An 18262-nucleotide genomic window follows, 5' to 3' on the forward strand; every position below is an offset into this window, starting at 1 on the left:
CAAAATTAAGATCCCAGGGAGGAGCCACCTGTTTCCAAGGACATCTCTTATGCAATACCCCTTTTAAAAATATTGTCACATAAGGTTGCATTGAAAGAGGAAAACACATGGACAGACATGCTGAAATGGCTGGCAAATGAATGCTGATTGAGGAGTAAGACATTATTTATGTGATAATTGCTCAGATACTGTAGAACCAGAGAACATTAGCCCTGAATGGGTGCTGGTTACTTTTTGTTGGCACCACACAGAAAACCTTTTCCATTTGTTAATATATCATTTCCTAGTAGTATGTTCTTGTTACATTAATACCTGTGACATGTTCTCAAAGAGAACGGGCTTAATAGGTATTACAATTCTATCATCCACGCAGGTAGATGCATTTGTTTGGGGCAGGGATATATGAATGACCACTGGTCTTGTGTGAGTAAATCCAGTCTGTGAATCTTGAGGTAATAGCCTTTGACCATTCCCAAAAGAAGGGAGAATCACTGTTGCCTGAGCCAGAAGGGAGTTGCCACAATGATCTTTGGATAGTCCTTATGCATTTTTAGAATGACTCTGAATATTAGTGGAAGTGGTGGAAAAGCATACAAAAATATTCCTGTCAATGGGTAAAAAAGCACAGTATTCCAAGCCTTTGGGCATGGATTCCTGGATCAGAATTTTGCTAACCAATTATTAAGAATGTAGGTAAATAAATGTATTTGAGGGGTTTTTCACAGAAGGATCAATAACTGGAAGACCTGGTCTGTCCTGGTCCTGCTCAGCTTGTCTGCCGCACAGTTTAGCTTTGACGGTATGGAAGATCCCTGCAGAATGAGATTGTGCTGAAAAGCTATAATCTAGGATACTTACTTACCATTGCTTTGCATTAATTCAATGAGACCTACAAACAGGCATAACTAGGAACCAAGACAGCAATTGAATACACAACCAGGCAGTAGGAATAAACAGACATGTCAGTACCACACACATTTATTAAAAAATAACAAAATTTAGTGTGTTCGTTGAATTTAACGCTGACTTCTTCAGAATTAAGCAAACTGACATATTCACAATATTTAAATATCCCTCTAATGCATCATATGATCGCCCACCAACCAATAGCTAAAACTTCCTACTCATTAAATAGTAATAAAAGTCAATGAAATAACCATCATAAAAAATATTTAATACATCATAATAAATTCTTATAAAGTGTAAGGTATTAATCTTAATATGCTTGTAATCGAAATATGTTTGATCAGACCTGGGAGGACACAAGTATTAAATCTTAATTGCCACAAAGTCTCTTTTCATTCAATAAGGTCCTCCCATGGACCACCCCTTGTGTTCTTTGGTACCATATCAATGCCAAAAAGTACAAACTTATGATCAGGGTTTGCGGCCACATGTTTAAATAAGGAGTTCTTAAGGTTCCTATTCTTAACATCCAAATTGTGTTCGTATATACATTCTTTAAATCTCTGTTGGGTTTTACCTGCGTAAAAACTAGTACAATGTAAACACTTGGCCAAATAAATAATTCACATAGTGTTATATGTACAGTGGAAAGAAAAAATGTACCACTTGTCCATTAATAACCACTTTATTACTTTCCAGGATATATCTACACTGGTTACAAAAACAACATTTAAAAGTACCTTTATTTTTATTGGCACCCAGACGGGAACAATCACCTATTTCGAAAAATACTTTTCATAGGGTTTCCAATCTTATGTACCATTTGGGGTTTATTTATTTTATTTATTTATTTTTTTATTTGCAGTTGGTTAACCAGGATAGTCCATTGGGCCAATAAGAACCCATTTTCAATGGAGTCCTGGGGAGAAAAGCTCCAAAACAAAGGTTACAAAAATTATTACAGCAGCTTACAATTTCAAATTATTAGTAGGTTAAACACAAAGCTTTAAAGCAGTGGTAACAAAAGATTGCAGCAGTTTACAATGTCAGTCATTTGTGGGTTGCAAACTAAATAAAGATTAAGCTGTTACAAAGTAATTTTTAGGTTTTATTTTGTAGAACAACCCAGATTTAAGTAGGAGCAAAGAAAGAGTTTAGTTAAACATTTTTAGAAAAATAAAGCATTGTGGTAGTATATATATACTTTCTTCAGAGGAATAGTAGGGTTAGAGAACTACAGTTGACTTAATTATTTGGTGTTTGGTAATATATGAATAAGATGAAGGTAGTAAGTGGAGAATAGGCTATGAGGGGTGGGAGCAGGAGCATTCCCAAGAGGATGTTAGATGTGAGTGCAGTGATTTTGTAAAAGCAGGGAGGTAGGTGGTGATACGGATGGCGGGAGGAAGGGAGTTCCATAGTCGTGCCAGGGCAAAGGACAGAAGGGTTTTTCCTGGAGAGTGAAGGGGTTTATACAGCTCAATTAGGTTTTGGTTATTAGATCTTAGAATTCTTTGTGGCAGGTGCATTTTAAAGGTAGAGCTGAGAGAGGGGCAGAGAGATGGATGAAAAAATGAGTTTGTGAGCAAAAGTGAGCTGAATATAGGAGAGACAGTTGGGAAGCTCTAGCCAGTTGAGTTTGTGAAGAGATGTACAGTGATGGGTAGATGATTTGTTACTAGTGGCAAATTTGGCAATTTTATTATAACAGCAGGACAGTTTTGTTTTGAGAGATGATTGTAGGTTTGTTAGGAGAGGGGCACCATAAAGAAGGGAAGGGATGAGAAATGTAGTAGCGAGAGTGAGTTTAGTAGATGTAGTGAGGAATCGATTGTGTCGGTAGAGCATGCCAAGTTTTTGGTGTTTCTTTATGTTTAGTTGTAGGTGGCTATTGAATTTAAGCTGATTATCTATTTGGACTCCTAGTAGTTTAGTTTCAGATACTAGTTCAAGAGGTGTGTTATTCTGGCTGGTGATGGAGAACAGTTTTCTATCAATGGTGTTAGTTATTGAGGGGGTAAATACCATAAGTTTGGTTTTTGATGCATTTAGTGCTAGATGATTGTCCTTCATCCACTGTTCTGCAGTAGAGAAGGAGTCTTGAGTCAGTTTTAGGAGAGCAGGGATGGATGTGGCTGCACAGATAATTGTAGAGTCATCTGCATATTGAATAAGTTTAGCATGAGGAAGTGAGTGGAAGAAATCATTAATGAATATATTGAAGAGGAGAGGACCCAAAATGGATTCTTGGGGGATACCAGTGGGTGTGTTAAGGAAAGAGGAGGTGGCGTTTTTCCACTTGACAGCTTGTTGCCTGTTAGATAGCTGGTGAACCAGTTGAGAGAGGAAGGGGATAGGTTTAGTTTAGATAGTTTAGTTAGGAGATGGTTGTGAGAGATAGTGTCAAAGGCCTTGAGGAGATCAAGAAAGAGAGTAGATACAGTAGAACCAGAATCTCTGGCTTTATTTATGGTTTCCAGGAAGGATAGGAGGGGCAGTCATGGTGCTGTGACTGGGTCTGAATCCATGTTGTGTGGAAGTTAGCAAGTTATTATCTAAGAGATAGGGAAGAAATTGAAAATGGATACATTTCTCTAGGAGTTTTGATATGGGAGAGAGGATGGCGATAGGACAAAAGTTAGTAATATTGTAATTATTGCCTCCTTTGTGTAGGGAAATGATGAAAGCCTTTTTCCAGTGTGTCGGTACAAGACCTTGGATAGAGTGATTGATAAGGATGCTGATGGGGGAGGCAATGGCTTCAGCTGCTATGGTGAGGAAGGATGAGGGAATGTTATCGGGGGCATTGGTGCATGGTTTAAGCCTTTGCAGGAGTTTTCTTATGGTAGAAGTAGGAATGGGTTTTAGGGAGAATGGTGGGAGTTGAGAGACTGAGGATGAAGGGGGTGATAAGTGGGGGGATGTAGAAGTAGGAGGTGAGGGATGATTGGAGAAGGATGAGGTTAGTTCGGTAATAGAGTCTGTGAAGAAAGTATTGAATTGGGTAGCCAGATCTATATCTAGTGCATTAGGGTCTGGGCTAGGGTTATCAGTGGAGCCAGGTTTTAGGAGGGTAGTGATGCCTTTCCAAAATTTTTGTGGGTTGGTTTTGTGGTTGTTTTGGAGTAGTGAGAAGTAATTCTGTCTATCTACTGTGATAAGCTTTTTAACGGTATTGTGAAGTGTTTTGAATTCATTTAGGGTGGTGGAAGTTTTGTTTCTCTGGTAATGTGTCCAGGTTTTGTCTCTGAGTCGCATTGCAGTGAGTGTATTTCTTGTTAGCCAGGAGCGGTATTGTTTCTTATTCTTTTGGTTTTTATGGGGGCAAAACTATCTAGCATGTTTAGGAAGGTTGTATTGAAGTGTACAACTGCATTATCTATGGGTAGAGTTTTTAGCGAGTTCCAATTAATTGATTTTAGGGTTTCTGAGAAGGATATTGGGTTGAATTTTTTTAGGTAGCGAGTGGTGATGTACTTATGAGTTACTTGTAATGGAGATGGAAGGCGTCTGGTAAAGATGGGGAGGTGGTCACTGAGGGAATCAGGAAGAGTTCCACTATCAGAGTAGTAGTGAGGGTGAGATACTAAGATCCAGCCTAGGATACTGCCACTGGAGAAGTCTTTAGAGGGTCTGGTGGTGAGGTTGATGAGTTGAGAGTACTTGTATAGGTTGATGTTTAGGGGGTGAGTAGGGGAGTGAATGGAAGACCAATTAATATTTGTGTCTCCCATGATAATGGCTTCATTGCTGATATTGGTTGACAGCCAGGATAGAATATCCTCAAGTACTGAGGTATTGTCTCCAGGGGGGATGTAAAGTGAGGCTATGCAGATGTGTTTGTGTTTATTTAACTGAAATAGAGCTAGTACTAATTCTGCATTGGAGAATTGAGGAATGGGTTTGTTATAGGGAGTAATGGATAGGGTGGATGAGTAGAGTATAGCTACCCCACCACCCTTTTTGTGAGCCCTGTCTTTTCTTATGATAGAGTAGCTTGGTGGAACTATTTCAGCATCTTTTATATGAGGTTTTAACCAGGTTTCAGAAATAGCTAAGATGTCAGGTGTATTGTGGAGAAGCCAGGCATGGAGGTTGGGGATTTTGTTAGCTATACTTTGGGCATTTAGAGCAGCTAATAGGATGGATTTAGATGTAGAGGAAGTTGTGTTTGGGCCTGGGTTAGGGTGTATATCTCCAGATAGATGTATGGTTAAGTGTTGGATTATGCTAATGAGGTGTTTTGGTTGCCTTGTATGTGTGTTGTATTTTGTTAGGTTTGCGTGAATGTAGGAGGAAGGAGAGGGGCTGAAGAGTTTATAAGTAGAGCTTAGTTTACAGTGGAAAAATAGATGGATGTTAATGGGATACAGTGCAGGGGAGATTGAGACAAATGAGTGTAAGTGAGTTGAGGGGAGTGAGCTGGTTGTGTGTTGAAATGGTGTGTGATTTATGGAGTTGGGCTGGGTGAGGTAGTGGATGTAAGTAAGGATCAGAAGTAGTAGTAGTTGGATTGTGTATGATACAGGTTTTGTAAGCATGTTGAGGCTTTGATAAAGTAGTATTATGTTGTTAAATTTGAAGGGAGGTGTGAGGAGATGGATTATAGGGGGAGGGAGTAGGAAGAAGATTGTGATGAAGGAGGAGGGATGTAATCGGTAGGGAGGAAGTAGGAGTGGTTAGTAGAGTATAAGAGTAGATGCACTGGGGGTGGGTTGGGATTTGGGGGTAGGGTAGGCGAGCGGAGTGAGCCTGCAGGGCGAACGGAGCAGGAGGAAACAAGAGAAGGAAGATGCAGCCAGAAAAACAATCAGTGAAATGCAAAGTATGCAAGGTTAGTAAAGTTGTGAGTGGGTAAAGAGTTTAGTGAAAGTGGTGGGGGGTAATAGGGGGATAGGAGGGTACTAAAAACTAGAAGTATCAAAGAGTGGACAATAACTGACAACCACTTCTAAGGCCTGGAGCTGTGAGGTGGTTGGGCTATGAATTCATAGGATAGGTTTGAGAAAGGTAGGACTAGGTAAAAGTATCACCTAGTGGGCAGAAACTATGTAATAGAAGGTGAGTTGAAGAGGGAGAAGACCGGTCTGGAATAGAGGTGATAGGGGCAAGCAGTTAAAGGGAGGGTTATAGTATTAGAGGGGAGAGATTTGCTAGCTATAGGGTAGTAAGGGGTATCACTGCTGGCTGTCCTGGCTGGGGAGTGAGCTTAGAGCTACCAAGAATTAAATGCTTGTAAATATAAACATTACAGCCTGGTGTAGTAAAGAAACATACTTTCTTGCTTTCCTGTTTTATTTTCAAATAGAGTTAAGGGATCAGAGGCAATGCGAGGAAACAATAGGTTTTAGTGGTTCCTTGGTGGCTGGGCCAGGAGAATGTTATATCCAGTTGCAGGATATGGAGGCTGGAGAGCCAGGTACTTTAGGATGGGAAGAGAAACTACAGGTAGGGTAGAAAAAAAAAAATAGAAACACTGTCTTTAGTAGGATGCTAAACAATTAAGAGCATATAACCAACTACACAGTAATTATTTACACAAATTGCTGAAGATACAGGCTATCTATCTCTCGGTAAGCAGGTAGGACTATGCTAGATTGAAACTTATCTTAAACAGCTTAAAACAAGATAAACAGTACCGGATTATAAAAGGACTAGATCATTTGAAAGTACATACTGCATCCAGGTCAGATTGAAACACTGTAGCTTATCAATTAAATCAGTAAATCAAACACTTATTATCAAGTCAAAGTATAGCATCAGTATCAACTTATCAATTAAATATAAATTACATCAGAAGTGCAAACACTTATTATCAAATAAAAGTATGGCAGCAAGGGAGATTGAAATGTTACCCTTATACCGTATACAGAGTAAAAACTGCGGATATTAATGAGTTAAACAGAGTGACAACTGCAGATATTAAATCTAGGTAACAAGAAGCATTTTTACTTAATAATGAAGTTATTAATGAATCGAATACCATTCCTTTCAGTTTCTATGTTGCTAAAAAGTGGCGGGGACAGGACCAGTTAATGTTACCCTGAAGATGGAATTCAATTGATCACTGCTGCCATAACAACTTTAATATTCCCCGTTTATTCCCCAAGATGTCCATTAGGCTATTAAAACATGTAAAAAATACTTCAGTTCTTTTTAAGTATATTTATAATACCCCTGTAATACTGGGTACATGTAGTTACAAAAGCACACTTAAAATCACTTTCGTTGTTAGCCCCCTCCTTGTTCAACTTATACATTTGTGTTGAACGTAATAAGGGTAATAAAGTTCCCTCAATTTACAATTTGTTGACCTCTCATGAATTTTGGTCAATAATGTTTCAGGGTAACTCTTGGGAGTAGAACTTCTCCGCCAGTTTGTGCTCCTCTATTTCAAACTATCATCACACACCATTTGAACCAGTCTCACAAAATGGCCTTTGATGTTCACCCTTTTTTAATGTTCAGGGTGACAGCTATTATAATACAATAATGCATTAGAGTTAGTGGGTTTTCTATAAATATTATTTAAGATAATATTATGGGTATCATCTTCAGTAATTAAAACATCCAAATAACTAATACACTGAAAACTGTAAACATAAATACATTTTAAAATGGTGGAAGTAGAATTCAAATAGTTTACAAAACCTTCATCACATCTTCAATCACTTCCCATGCAAGAAGAATATTATCTAAAAAAATGGACATATTTCCAAGGTGTAGATGTAAATTTATTAAAAACAAATGTATTTTCCAACTGTAACATGACAACATTGGCAAACAAATGGGAACAAGGCACCCCCATTGCCACACCTTTCTTCTGTTAAAAATACTGGCCATCAATATAAAGAACATTGTACTCTAATACCATCTTCCTCAGTGCAATTAAAGTGATACCCCTTGAATCAGCTTATTTCTCATCACTTTTTTATGACCACTGCTTCTTTCTAGCTAAATATATATTTAAGTGTCACAGAAAAGGAAATTTTCTGTCACAAAAAATAAAGCAGAAGATCTTTTCCCCTGAAAGGAACTTATCTGCCCAGCAATGGAATACCATTAGTTGACCATTGATCATTGAAAGCACAGAGGGGTCTCTCCAGTGGCAGGTACATTCTGAAAGACTTTAAAGCCAAATATGACTTAGTCAGCTCAGCTTGAGCTAACAGTATGGGCACTTGTAAGGCACCCTGGAAACAATAGAAGCTGGCCAACTGTTGACTCCTTGACAGGACTCAACCCATACAGTTGTTACGGCAGCAGTGATCAAATGAAGAACATCACTGTTTAACAATAAATGTGACATACATCAACTTTGTCATCATTAACATACACTCCCAGGACTGCCTCTTTTACAATGTTATATTCAACTATAGAAGTTAAGGATTATGTAATGACATCAACAAAATAAATGGATACTTACATATCACTGCTCTGCATTAATTCAATGAGGTCAGTAAACAGGACATCTCTATTCCTTTCACAAAATCCTTCCACATTGTAGGATACCTGATTAAAGGGATGGAAGTTATGTTTACGATAACCAATTGGTCATTATGACATGACTTCAAAAACAATACTTTTATAAAGCACGCTTCACCAAATGACTGTTTCATACATTGAAATACTATTAGAACTTGTTGTGTCTTTAGAACTATATTGGAAAATTCAATACACAGCACTCTGAATGCAGGTGTCACAAAGCATTCTCTGCAAAATAATTTTACAAGCAGTAAAGAAAAAAATTATACTGAAAACTTATCATGCTTTGCTAATTCTGACAAAAGGTCATTCAAAAGAAAGCTTAAGCTTTTAACATAAACATCTGAATGTAATCATTAGCATAAGCAAGCAGAAACGCATCTTAGCTAAACAAAGTTCAGTCTCAGTGCTTCTAATAATGTTGGAAGAGCTGTACGTGACTTGCACACAAGAGAAGCCCACTAGAACCAAGGCCAAGACACACACTAAACTAGACTCCGCTGAAGAGATGCTTCAGGAATAGGCAGACAGGGAATTGTATGTCGAAAGTTGTGACTGTATTTAAAAAGAACACATTGTATTTCAGGATTTAAATATTCTTGGAGCTGCGAAATACTGATCTAAAGCTACTTCCAAAGGAACGGATCCAAGAGTACTTACTGACTAGGGAGCTGCAACATCAGCCATTCTTAAGCATTTTATCAGATGATCCTTGTTGATGTAGCAGATACTAATTCACCTTAAGTTGCAAATAGAAACACTGATTGCAAATGGCACAACTCTTTGAAGCACGTTTAGTAAAAAAAAAAAACCTTTCAGCTTTTCCCGGTTAGGGGTTGCTACAGCAGAACTCTGGTTCTCTCATGATTGGCAGTGGATATTTACGGTGCTGAGTTGCCAGCCCGACGCCCAACCTTCAAGGAAGGCACGCCCATTAACCCTCGCACCTACCTGCATGTCTTTAGCATCACTTGACTGCAGGGAGGACATGCAGACTCCACACAGAAGACGCTCCAGCCGAGAATCGAACGTGAGAACCTCTTGCTGTGAGGCGACAACGCTAACTGCTTCACCACCGCGGCCGATTTTGAAGCATGTTTAGTATCTTAGTAAAATTCATTTTTGCAGGCCACTTTGATGGTTCTGAAATTTCAAAAACTTGGATAGTGAAAAAAGTAAAGGTACTTAAATTCTTACCAGTTGCCTTTATGCTTATACTGTAGATGAGTATTTTCATATTGGAGGTAAAGCTGGTTGTATTTCAAATTTGTTGGCAAAAGCTTTTGTGGACTTTTCATGACCACATTAAGTATGGAAATGGGATTGGAATGGTCTAGATAGATGGGCAAGACTGTGAGAAGCATGGATGTATTCAATACTGTTCTTTGGGATTGTGCTGTGAAGTGCAGATATAGGTTTAGCAGCAGTGGCCTATAGCCAAAGTTGCTGTCCCAGACTATATTAAAACTAGGATACAGATATGACAATCTAGTTTTGGAATCTAAGTGGCAGGTGAAGTCAGTAGTGTTAAGTATATATAGCGTGCACATCTGAAATAAACCCATATCTTTCTGATGGTTCCCATTGTATGCTTCTGGGCCTTGACTGCTATCCTCAAAGCTTCTAGAATTTAACTATTGTTACAGGGAAATAAATACTAACTCAAAAAATTGCCTTATGTTGGAATATTCCCTCTTTGAAGTACAGTGATTCTAGAATTAGTACATATAAGTAAGTGCTGAGAATGGGGCTGAGGTGCAGCTCCCAGAATTGGGACTCACAACCTGCAAAAATACTTTAAATGTATTACAGAAACTTTCAAAATTCAGTCACTTGTGTTAAACTGCACTTAAATGCTCACAATTTCTAGACTTGCATTATCGAGTCTTGAGCGTCTGATAAGGGCCCCTTGGAACATTTTATAATGCAGAATACAGAAGTCCTTCAAATGCACATACAGCACACTGACAAAGTGGAAACTGTGTGTTACCTTATATACATATGTACACAATGCATTTGCATAAACTGTTGAAATAACGCTTTAATGCTGTAATGTTAAAATACGCTTAGCTGACAGATTTTTTTAGTAGCAGTATTTCTAATATATGACAGCCTGCTTTGTTACATTATTGCAATACACAGTATATGATTGTTACTTTTTTTATGGTAGCAGTGAAAGGTTACTATGCATAGAAAAAAGACAAAAGGAAAGAGGAGCAAGAGGAAAATAGAGAGAAAGAAAAAAAAACACACTGGTTGTAGCACATTACATGTTAGTTGCTTAACAGAAACACTTGCTTGGTCATAGTCATTTCCAAGGACAGAACCTGTGAAGGAAGTATGACACATACTCCCATCCCTACATCAGAGTGAATGGACTTACTAGAGATTTAAGATTTAAAAATGCTTTTTGTAGTAAAACACTAATTTTATATAGAGTTGTATGGGGAGACTTTCCAAGACAAATAAGAAATATAAGTACAATGTCGCCTACCTCCACAAATCAACAACTGCCACCTCTGGTTCTATTATTACATTTCATTTAAGGATCAGCTATGCAAAAAACTTACTGAGCCATTAACTTATCTGTTGGAAAAAAAAAGACTACATGTCACATCCAGACATTATGAATTTTGTTGTACTAAGAACTGTGTATGACTGCAGATGGACATCTGAGAAATGTTTAATAAATTATTAACAGATGAGCTATTCAGATGAAGTATGCATCCTATGCATGAATAGAAATCTATAAAGGAAGTTAGCTACACTACAGCAAGAAATGGCAAAAAAATGTATTCTGTTTTCAGTACCCTGATATTTCTATTTTATTTATAATAGATATCAACTATAAATGCAGCTTATAAATGTGTACATCAACACTGAAAGGCTGTCCTGGAACAGGCAAGATGTTTGTTGATTCTTTCAGCCTATGCCATACACTTTTGAACATATTTAAGCTTAAAGTTTGCCTAACACATGTTTTAAGAGAATTCATTTTAGCTATTTTAATGAATATAGATAAAAGACAGATAATGTAAAACTCCAGCTTTACTCCTTCACATATTGCCTACTCAGAGGCGATCTCTGCCTAACATACAAAGCTATGTCAAACACAGAGCTGTTGGACATGCTTCCACTTAAAGAAATCCCAATCCCTCAGAGCTACACTCTCTAGGGACCTAAACCTTGTCACCACAATAAACAGAACATGCCGGAGGGATAGATTCCTGTCCCACAGACTTCCCATACTCTGGAACAAACTACCTATCTATATCAAACAAAGCTCCTCATTAGCACTCTTCAAGAAAAATCTTGATGATTGGATGGGAAATAGAAAATTCACCCCGGGAATCACCTCTGTGGCTCTGCCCAATAGGGCCACAGGAAAATAATTTTCTTGGGTGGCGAAAGCCAGGGTACCGTTTTGGCTAGGCTTGTATAGCCCCCTAGGGCCAGTAGCCTAGTACCTACCTATGAACCTATGTTACAGTGATTTTAACTATTTTACTGTTGTAAAAATAATGCAATTCTTGTAGTATCTACATAGAACTAGTAATTTTTAATGCCATTCTTTATTTTCATTAGTCATATTTGCTTGGCAAGTAATGTTTCCAGCTTGTATTTGTTATTAAATTTGCAGGCAACACTACTAAGTTTGGAGGTTAGATAAATGTACATGAACCATCATAATACCCTTGAGGTATGAGTGAATTAAAGGTCCCAAATCAGTCATTTATACTGACTAAGTGGTGCAAGTTAATTAAAGCCATTATATGCATCTAAGTGCATGTTTAGGTACATTGCTGTCATTTTATGTCTTAATTTTGCCCTTGGTCTGCAGAAATGTTTTGATGTTAATACAAATAGAGTTATTAAAAAATACATGCGAAAAAAAGATTAAAAAGTCTCTTGGAAATATTCCTTGCTGATGGTTCAGTTAAGTTTAGCACAAGAAGATACATGTGTAAAGTCAGAAAACACTCCTAATTCTGTCAACTGCAGTTGTTTCTGTAGTGTGCTAGGATTTCTGATGTTCAAGTGATGAAGCATACCTACTAAAATGTTGCTGTAAGATACTTTTGCTGCAAATGTTTTAGGTTATATGCTTTTAATGGACACATTTTCTCTTTAACTGGCACATTTTACTTAAGGCCATCAGATGGCAATATATTACACAGATGACTCCAAATTGCATAGATGCTTAGTAAACATCTGAAATGAAGAAAAGTTTTGCATTTGAAGAAAAACAGTTATATGGAATGAAAGCAAGACAGATGTTTAATTTATAACAGGCTCCTTTCTGTGACTAAGGTAACAATACAGACAAATGCATGCTAATCAAAAAAATGATTCATTATATAGGGAATTATACTGATTTTAACATCCATACAATAAGAGTCCTGAATTAGAAAAAATAAACAAATGCATGACAGCTAACATGATAAACAACCACTAATTACAAATGGATCCAGCCCTTTTAAAATGCTGTTATCAATGGGAGTGGAACATAAGATTGCTTGAGTGAATGCTTTGCTATGAATAAACAAGAACAAAGCAGGACAAAGAATTATTCATGGTATAGGCCAGATTCATAAAGGTTATGATAAAATGGATACTATCTGTGCACTTTCTGAATTAAAGAAAAACACTGTCACAATGATTATGCTGTCTATTCGCTCAGATTACATAAAGTGTACATTTTGTGCACACTTTATGGTAACCTTTATGAAGCCGGCTTTTTATCTGTACTGGATTCCCGTTCTACATTAATCTTACTTATTCTTATGTTTGTTTTAAGTTGGTGGTTATACACTGAAGGGGGTATTGGTGGAACAGCCCTCTACAAAACGTCATTTTCTACTGTATGTACTGTGGTGCAACTATCGTGGCTGACAAGTGTATTCATTTGTTTGTTTCTGGGGAAAGCATTTGGTTACTACTGCACTTCATAGGGCAGGTTTACTACTGCACTTCAAAGGGCAGGTTTACTACTGCACTTCCAAGGGCAGGTTTACTACTGCACTTCAAAGGGTAGGTAAAGCCTTAACGAAATCTAATTTCAGGAAAGCTAACACTTGCTACATGAGCAACTAAACACCTATCTTTGAGAAAGGAAGGAAGGCAAATAATAGGGAACTAGGCTGGCAGCTGCACTAGTATATAAAGGGCAAAAGTCAAAGCACACCAAAACTCTTCCATCATAATATTGTAACATTTCCAGTTAAAGGAAGTGCAGATCTCAGTTCTTGTTCCTCTTTCTATATATACCGGTTAGCCTGCTGCCTACCTTCTTTATTACCAAACGTTTATCCAGTCAGCACCAATCAAGTGGCAGGACATTACTATAAGCCACAAATAACACTGTCACACTCTAGTAGGGATGGATCATGAGAATCCAACAAGGAACAGATGTATGCATTTCCTTGTTTGTCAGCTATCTAGCACTAAAGCGTTAAGTACCACAATGTCATTATAACAAGGGCTGTTTAATTTACCACAATCCCAGGGTGCACCCTAAGTTTACCTCAGTAATAACCAAAATCCTACCATTAGAGCTTATTGCTTTTTCTACAGGATGAGGTATACTTGGTTATGTCATCTAATCTTAGGTATAGGTCAAGCTGCTATTATTCAGTTTTCTTACAAAAGAAGTTGCATGGGGGAATATCTACATATTATTAGCAAATAATTCAAACCCAGGCTACTGCTTGCCACAACAAGGCAGCATAACATTCACATATAACAGACAAATATATACTACTTCCAAATTCCTTTATTAACAAGTATGACCTTAATGAGCATCATTCAATTCTAAATATATGTAGTTAATGCATATACAAATCATTGTTCATGTATATGTTTTTTTTAATTTTAAGTTCAACTATGTTGTCAAAATTGCTCAAAACTTGTTTGTAAATTATATCAAGAACAGAAACCACTGAGCTGTTTAGAATACTATGCTACCATTCACTTACACATCTATATATTCAGCTTCTTGCAGTTGTAGTGGTTCATAAGCAGTCATTAGGCTTGTAGTCCAGGGGGCCATTGATTAGCCTAGATTCTGAGTTGACTTAGTTAAGTTACTTGCTCAAGGTCACACACTAGGCAAATGAGGGCTAAGGGACTCAAACTTTGTACCAAAGGAACTACAGCTTACAGCCTTAACCCTCTATAATAACCCTCACATCCTGCATGTCATAATTTTCAACTATATGTTACAGCATGGAGAGTATTATCAGTATTACTACTAATAAATATTTTGTGATAGTATGGTGTAGTCCATTAATACACCAACATCACTTCAAGAATGTATCAATGCACATTACAGTTACTGCATGGACTGGTCCATAAATTAAAGGTTTTAAAATTCTCACAAGCAGAATATGAATTATGTAAGAGATGACAAAATGGTTCAAAATGCATCAGTTAAAATACACCACTCTTTTAAAATTAACATTATAAGCTATGGGTACAGGATATGTAGATATTACTTTAAAGAAGCAACCTGGTACATTTATAGACAAAGTGCAGTCCCATAAATGGATTTTGTTTTTTGTAATAAGCCTACGGTTGTGAGACTAGAATGATTCATGAACCTATCATGCTGTACATATGTAAAGATACAGTACAGCACCATGGATATAGTCCACTCAGTGAGGACAAGCCCGTATCCCCATCCCTGTCCTGCACTTAGTACTGATCAGCCACTATGGATTTAACAAATACCAGACCTACAATACAGTTGGTCTCAGTAATACTGAGACCAACCTTAGGTAGATGGACGAGGCTACAAGAGGAAAGGGCTACAGAATTATCATTCTGCAAGAGCACAGCAAACCTACAGGAGGTGAAAAGAATGTTCTTATAGAGCGGAGAAAGGGGTTGCAGGCCAGACTCCCTTAACAATTAGGCCATATTTCAGCACTGTCTTCTGGTTATAGTATGCTTCTTTATATATTGTCATCTGTGGGGGATGGGATCCCTTTGAGAGAAGGTGGTCAGAAGACACTGGCAGACAATAAGCAGTGGACATATACTTGCATAATCAATGCTCCTGTCCATTGCACAATGCTGTGTTATCACAGTCAAGGGTAAGGCTGATTCAAAACATACTGAGCTCATAGACTCTGACTACAGGGCATAACTCACTACCATAAATGCCAATGGGTGATCTAAATGACTGACTTCTCGCACTGGGGAGAGCTTGGCCTCATCATGGTGCAGTGAATAGGCCAAGTGTCGCTGAAGTGATGTGTTTATTGCAATGTAATGCACACTGGAAAATGCCATTGAATCTCTTTTATAAATTTACATTACACTGACAGAAAAATACCACGCTTTCAATTCCCTACATGTGGTGGCACATTACCAAGCTTTCAATTCCCTACATGTGGTGGCACATTACCAAGCTTTCAATTTTTTTTGACTAAGCATCTCAAATGGCACTTCAGATAATTAAGCTAAGTCCTTGGAATTAAAACCTTTTATTGACGTTCGCTTTATGTCCATGTTGTTTACCCTCATCCTTAATGGGAGAGACAAACGGCTTCACTGTCCATCTGGTTCTGTTTACATTCACCTGTCACATGGGCTTGCATAATTATCAGCTTTATAAAGAACTGTTGGATATGTGTCAAAGTACAGTTGACTCATTTCCACTATAGATCATATGGGTTCTTGTGCTGCAGTGTCCGAATGCCTGCTACACAAGGCCCACTACCTTATGACTAACTTATACCCAAGTAAATTAGCCTTTTTCTTTCTTAACATAACTTTATAGTAACTACATAGATGCATTTATTTTACGACCATGAAATGCATACTTAGGATGACACAAATATAACATCCACAAGAAAATGTGGAGATATTTATTAAATGCAGGTAGGCAAAGTGTGGGAATCTTGTCAGGGTTTACAGGTGATTACTACACTAATGACCATAAAGGGCCTTTTCAACCTAGCCATAATTTACAATTGTACTGGACACTGTTTGATATATATAGTTTTGGCATTAATGGTTATGCATTTACATGCTTTCCCTTTCTAATAGTGACAAGGTGGCAAACTAGGGCTAAATGTTTGATTCCCATCCACTGGACTAAGTTATGTTTGAATAAGTGCAGGGAAGATCTGCTTCACATGGATGGGAAACCTCTTCTAGAGGAGTAATCTCTGGGATACACACTTATTCCTTCAAAATGTGTTATGCATGTTAGAGGTTTAGATCCCTGGACTGGGTATTTCAGATGCGATTTGTTTAGCAGATGTGCAGTAGGTCCATCAGATATAGATCCCTGGACTGGGTATTTCAGATGTGATTTGTTTTGCAGATGTGCAGTAGGTCCATCAGATATAGATCCCTGGACTGGGTATTTCAGATGCGATTTGTTTTGCAGATGTGCAGTAGGTCCATCAGATATAGATCCCTGGACTGGGTATTTCAGATGCGATTTGTTTTGCAGATGTGCAGTAGGTCCATCAGATATAGATCCCTGGACTGGGTATTTCAGATGCGATTTGTTTTGCAGATGTGCAGTAGGTCCATCACATATAGATCCCTGGACTGGGTATTTCAGATGCGATTTGTTTTGCAGATGTGCAGTAGGTCCATCAGATATAGATCCCTGGACTGGGTATTTCAGATGCGATTTGTTTTGCAGATGTGCAGTAGGTCCATCAGATATAGATCCCAGGACTGGGTATTACAGATGCGATTTGTTTTGCTGATGTGCAGTAGGTCCATCAGATATAGATCCCTGGACTGGGTATTTCAGATGCGATTTGTTTTGCAGATGTGCAGTAGGTCCATCAGATATAGATCCCTGGACTGGGTATTTCAGATGTCATTTGTTTTGCAGATGTGCAGTAGGTCCATCAGATATAGATCCCTGGACTGGGTATTTCAGATGCGATTTGTTTTGCAGATGTGCAGTAGGTCCATCAGATATGGATCCCGGGACTGGGTATTTCAGATGTGATTTGTTTTGCAGATGTGCAGTAGGTCCATCAGATATAGATCCCTGGACTGGGTATTTCAGATGCAATTTGTTTTGCAGATGTGCAGTAGGTCCATCAGATATAGATCCCTTGGACTGGGTATTTCAGATGCGATTTGTTTTGCAGATGTGCAGTAGGTCCATCAGATATAGATCCCTGGACTGGGTATTTCAGATGTGATTTATTTTGCAGATGTGCAGTAGGTCCATCAGATATAGATCCCTGGACTGGGTATTTCAGATGCAATTTGTTTTGCAGATGTGCAGTAGGTCCATCAGATATAGATCCCTGGACTGGGTATTTCAGATGCAATTTGTTTTGCAGATGTGCAGTAGGTCCATCAGATATAGATCCCTTGGACTGGGTATTTCAGATGCGATTTGTTTTGCAGATGTGCAGTAGGTCCATCAGATATAGATCCCTGGACTGGGTATTTCAGATGCGATTTGTTTTGCAGATGTGCAGTAGGTCCATCAGATATAGATCCCTGGACTGGGTATTTCAGATGCAATTTGTTTTGCAGATGTGCAGTAGGTCCATCAGATATAGATCCCTTGGACTGGGTATTTCAGATGCGATTTGTTTTGCAGATGTGCAGTAGGTCCATCAGATATAGATCCCTGGACTGGGTATTTCAGATGCGATTTGTTTTGCAGATTTGCAGTAGGTCCATCAGCTATAGATCCCTGGACTGGGTATTTCAGATGTGATTTATTTTGCAGATGTGCAGTAGGTCCATAAGATATGGATCAGAGAAAGCTTTGTTGGCTAGGTATAGCTCAGCTTTCAGCACCCTGTAGGAGACTGAGTATAGGGTTATGGATTTAACGTGGTACATGCAGGACATATTTCCTTCACCATTATTCTTTTGG

The 18262-nt window shown here is 38.2% G+C and overlaps 1 protein-coding gene across 2 annotated transcripts in view; it reads right to left on the bottom strand.

Moving 5' to 3' along the window:
• MYO1E (myosin IE) overlaps nt 1–18262 on the bottom strand; it is a 1655775-nt gene that overhangs the window by 674217 nt on the left and 963296 nt on the right. For both annotated transcript variants that reach the window (XM_044078573.1, XM_044078572.1), the window contains exon 15: nt 8333–8418. In XM_044078573.1, coding sequence (XP_043934508.1) covers nt 8333–8418 — 86 coding nt within the window. The remainder of the gene's footprint in view (nt 1–8332; nt 8419–18262) is intronic.

The sequence above is a fragment of the Protopterus annectens genome, chromosome 7.part1 (assembly GCF_019279795.1).
Source record: "Protopterus annectens isolate FY-2018-M chromosome 7.part1, PAN1.0, whole genome shotgun sequence".
Lineage (NCBI taxonomy): Eukaryota > Metazoa > Chordata > Ceratodontiformes > Protopteridae > Protopterus > Protopterus annectens.